Source organism: Myotis brandtii, unplaced genomic scaffold, assembly GCF_000412655.1.
Source record: "Myotis brandtii unplaced genomic scaffold, ASM41265v1 scaffold691, whole genome shotgun sequence".
Lineage (NCBI taxonomy): Eukaryota > Metazoa > Chordata > Mammalia > Chiroptera > Vespertilionidae > Myotis > Myotis brandtii.
In genome coordinates this window covers 1,211,697-1,216,668 of record NW_005370704.1, presented here as the reverse complement: position 1 = coordinate 1,216,668, position 4,972 = coordinate 1,211,697, and the positions used below count along the sequence as shown (strand labels likewise).

The 4,972-nt window shown below is 60.8% G+C and overlaps 1 protein-coding gene across 1 annotated transcript in view; it reads right to left on the bottom strand.

The window, feature by feature from the left end:
• The window catches only part of CACNA1B (calcium channel, voltage-dependent, N type, alpha 1B subunit), a gene marked incomplete at its 3' end in the record, with an annotated part of 138,429 nt that overhangs the window by 76,367 nt on the left and 57,090 nt on the right, over positions 1–4,972 (bottom strand). Inside the window, exon 16 of the mRNA XM_014529697.1 lies at positions 502–619. Coding sequence (XP_014385183.1) covers positions 502–619 — 118 coding nt within the window. The remainder of the gene's footprint in view (positions 1–501; positions 620–4,972) is intronic.

The following is a 4,972-nucleotide window of genomic DNA, read 5'->3' as shown; positions in this document are numbered from 1 at the left end:
AGGCCGCCTCCGTCACCTGCCCTGGGCACTGCGGACACTGGGCCGCCACCCTGTGTCCCAGGTGGTGAGCAGCACCGGCCTGTGCCACTGGCTGCCACAGCACCTCGCCACTGTGACCACCGTTGTCTCAGACACGGCCGTGTCCTCAGGGGACAGTCCCACCAGTCAGGCCCCGTGTGTCAGGCAACCGAGTCCTCTCCCTGCGGCCTAGACTCACCCCGCCCCCGGGCCAACACCCCGCGGGGGCTCTGGGCCAGTGCGACTGCGAGGAGTAGGTGCTCTGTGACAGCAATGACCCTGCGGGTCAGGCCCTGCCGCGTCTTGGCCCCTCCGCACCCACCGCAGCACAGGCACCCTCCGCAGCTGCCCCAGAGGGACACGCAGGGGCAGGAGCAACTCCGACAGGACAGGACGGCGGCCTGTGGCCAACACCCCAGCGGCGTGTGCTGGTCAGACCTGTGACCACAGACCTGTGTGCAGCCCGCCCCGCGGGAAGGATACAGTTTCCAAACAGCGTCAGGACGATGAAGTAAAAGGACGAGAACATGCCTTTGCTGACGCCGCCTTGCGACTCGATCCCGTGATACATCACTGCGTTCCAGTCCTCTCCCGTCAGGATCTGCGGAGGGCGAGCACCACAGACACGCCTCAGGGCCTCCTCGCCACGCACGCACGCTCAGGTACACATCCCCACACGTCATCCCCTACACGTGCACACACCCTTCCCCAACACACCTGCTCCCAGGGCCCCTGGGCACACGCACACGCACACCCACACGCTTGCGGACGAGGGAGCCCCTGGAGGGAAAGGTGGCCACGCCCTTTCCTGCAGAAAAGCTTCCAGAAGGACCCGCTGCCAACTGGGTGGGGCCTTAACATGGGGACCTGCTCAGTCAGAGCATGTCGGCAAGGTTGTCCGCGGCAACATGGAAAGGGAGCGCCAGGCAGAACACGGCGAGCGGAGCGAGGAGAGGACCGAGCTGTGAGCTGAGAAACCAGGCCGGCAGGCAGGGAGCCCGCGGGCACTGCCTCAGGCAGGACACCGCGGCTCCGGGAGGGCCCGCAGCTCGGGCCTCTGCCCCCCGCTTCCCGCCACCTGGGCCGGGGCTGACGCAATCCTCGCTCCGTGAGGAAGCCCGTCTCCTTCCACTTTATTTTTGGAAAGAACAAGAGGATAGTGACGGGTTCCTGCGGGCGCACGGAGAGGGAACCTCACACTGCCGTGTCCGCATCGGTCCCGGCCCTGCCCCTGGCCTCTTCTCAGACGGTGCGCCCTCGACCCTCCGTGGAGTTCTCCTGGCTTTTGCGCACGGACTTCAGGCCACGTGCTGGGCAAGCGCGGGGTGCAGCGTCCTCTCCCCACGGGGCGATGTCCTTCTTATTTTCGCTAGTGATTTCCTACCTTAACTTCTATTTTGTCTGTTAATATGACACCAACTTGCTTTGCTGCACGTTACTTGGTTTATCTTTCTGGACCCCCTAACTTCTAATTATGCAGGATCTCAGACACTCAGAGAGAGATGAGGAGGAACCCCATGTGCCCACTCCCCAGCTGCAGAAGCAGAGCGTCAAAGGTGCCCAGGCCCCCCAGGAGCGGCGCCCGGAGTTTGGTGTTGATCCCCCTGCAGCTTTCACACCTTCACTGCGCATGTGCCCCCACAGCGCCCTCCTATTCAGCAGCCTCAGGTGCCACGGATCAGCCTCTGTCTCCTCGACACTGTCTGAGACGCTCCGTGCTAACCCGTTCTCCCGCTGCTCAGACAGACGCCCCTCCCACCCGTGGCCGGTGTGAACGTTCAGGGGACGTCCAGGTTTCCCTCACCGATGCTGCCGCTGTGGCGGTCACACAGGTCTGCCAGGGCGGGACCTCCCAGCCCACCTCTCCACCTCCAGCAGGAGCCGCCTGCGCCAAGCCCCGCGGACCAGATAGGAAACCGCTCTCAACACAGCAGCGCGTGAAGGAATCCTCATCCTCCACATCGTCTCTAAACCGGGGATCGCTGGGTTTCCACGTCCCAGCTGCACTGGCCGAGGAAAGGCTCTCGCGGGGTCCCCGACACTGGTGGCAGCCGACAGGTTTGCTGCCAGCCCACCTCTCCCGCGAGGAGCCCGGGCATCTCTGCCACTCCCAGCTGCATTCTGTCTTGTCTCTTTGGTTTGGGGGAGCTGTTGGTGAGCTCTGGACTAATCCTGGTTGGTTACTTGCTGACACTGCGGAAATTTCTCCTAGTCCGTGACTTTTGTTGTTTTAATCCTCTTATGGTGTCTTTTGATGCACAGAAATCTTTCATCATCAATTGTTAATGGTTTCCTCTGGGCTCTGTGCTTTTTGATTCCTCCCTCCCTGCCGAGTTCATGACGTTGCCGTCTGTATGTCCTGCAATTTCAGGTTTGCTTTTCACATTTCGGTCTTAATTCATCTGAACTGAAATGCAAATCCGGTCCCAGGAAGGAGTCCGACCTCTGGTTTCCTCTATGGATCACCACGCTGCCACGCCCCCTGCAGTGACAGCCCTCCAGTGCTGTGTGCACATCTCACTGTGAGTGAGGGCATCTCTCTATTTCTTGTCAATCCCGAGAAACTTTATTTCCTTTTTCTGTTGTTGTTCTAAGGAGCCAAGACCACGGATACCAGTGGACTCTGCAGAGGCTGCATTTGGGGTCAGTGTTGGGTTTTATCAGATGAGCACCAGGCAGAGTGCCCTGCCCCCAGGGCCCCCCGAGCTGCTGACTGGACAGGTACCGACGCTCGCCCAGCTCACCGCGCCGTCCTCTCTCGCGCTGGCTGTGCTTTTGCTGGAGTTCTGATCCTACGGGTTCCCCTTTCTTGAATCAGTGAAGATGATGCGTTACATCCACAGCCTTTCCAATGTTAACCCCCCTGTGCTTCCAGGATAATTCAAGCGGACTGTGGAGATCGCTGGAAACACCTCCGAGGGGATTAGCCATTCCCGCGGGCGCTGTCTGCGGCGGCCCCTCCGTGTTCCCATCAGTTATTCCACCGCACAGAGCGAGCGGGCGCTCTCCCTGTGGTCTCTGCATAAAATTGGAGTAATTTTTTCTTAAGCATTCATACAACTCACTTGTAAAACTGCTGGACACGGTGGCTTAGATGGGTAGGTTTCTAACTGTTCAATTTCTGGAGTAGTTCGGTTTTCAGTTTCTTCTTGGGTTAATGTTCTTGCTTCTTCTAAACCAGTGGTTCCCAACCTTCCTAATGCCGCGACCCTTTAATACAGTTCCTCGTGTTGTGGTGACCCCCAATGTCATTGTTACAAATTGAACATAATTAAAGCATAGTGATGAATCACAAAAACAATATGTAATTATATGTGTTTTCCGATGGTCTTAGGTGACCCTTGTGAAAGGGTCGTTCGACCCCCAAAGGGGTCGTGACCCACAGGTTGAGAACCGCTGCTCTAAACCATCGCTTTACTAAATGTAGAGACGTCTGGTGCTGTTAGCCCTGGGGGCGGGGTGGGGGCGCCCCCACAGTCTCCGCGTGTTTAGTCCCACCCCTCCACCCCTCCACCCCCCGAATCACAGCTCTGCAAGGACCCAGGGTGACAGGGCCTGTCCTCCAATCTTTAACGCTGCTTTTCCCGGGCTCCCGGCATCCTTGCTCAGAGGCTACCATCAGACTTGCTCTTCCGTAGGAAACTGGCGTGCCAGGGCAGACCTGAACATGTTCTCGTCCTCCCACGGGCCTGGAATGGTTTTTGTTCGAGTTTTGTTCACCTGCTTGGCCTCGGAGCACACACGCTCTCAGGTGCATTCTGGAATGGTGCATGCGGCCGCGCCCGTGGCTCCTTCGCAGGTGAGCTCGCCCTGTTTATCTAAAGAGCTGCCTTTCACCTGGGCCTGCTCGTGGCGCTCGGGGCCCGGCTGCCATGTTGTGTGACCAAGTCCTCCCGCTCACCCTCCGAGGACCTGGCGCATATTCTTCTTCACCCGCGTTTGTCCCATCACCTCCACGTCCCAGGGCGAGCTCGCTCAGACTGTAAGTGTCCATGGCCTGGTCTGCAGGTTCACCACGAGCGGGGACTCAGTCCTGGGGCTCAGGCCTCTGGCCCATTACCATCCTGTGGGCATCCCACAGCCAGTCAGCGCTCCTCGGCCTCCTCTGGGGCCCGTCCTGCCCAGCGCACAGCTGACCGATGCGTGGACGCCCGCCCACCTGCCTCTTCCCAACTGCGGGGTGCCTGGGCCCCGTGCCCACACCGCTGCGGGTCTCAGCCCGCAGGCGCGGCTGTCCACATGGCGAGGCCCTTAGATTCTAACTATTTACCGTCACTTCTGTGCCAGCGCACAGGGCCCGGGTCTAAATCTGAGCGCCATCCATCAGACCGTCCTTCTCTCACCCCGGCCTCTTCGCCCCCTGGGTCCCATCACCACCACCACGTCCAGGTCCTTCCTAACGACAAGCACAGCAAAGCAGCTCTGACTGTGCTCACGGCGCCTCTGCTGGGGGGCCCTGGGGCAGAGCCTCTCCCTGTGGCCCGGAGGCCCCCAGGCTGGTGCCCCCCTTCTGCCATGCCCGCGCTCCTTCCTGCTCTGGCGGACCTGTCCTGCCATCTCCCCTCGCCTGGCAGTCAGCATCCCAGTGGCCAGCTGGCCCGTGGCCTATAGACAGAGGGCGCTCCTGCCGGGCACAGGGCAGTGTCGTGCTTGGGTAAGGCCATGGCCTCCCTCTGCCCGTGGCCCAGCCTGGACACCTCTCCTGTGCCCCAGACGCAGGACCCTCCTTCCCACCAAGTGCTAGCAAGCTCCGGGCGCCCGGCTGTGGGAGCCAGGGCAGTGAGCATCAGAGGGCGCGGCGTGGGCGAGGTCGAGACAGTCTCAGAGCGACTGCAGGTGAGGCTAGACTGGAAGCGGGAGGGGACAGGCCGGGTCCCCCTGGCCAGAAGCAGGAGTCGCCTGGGCGAGGCTGGCTCTGTTCGGCCGGGACTGAGAGGCTGCGGGGCTCCCACCG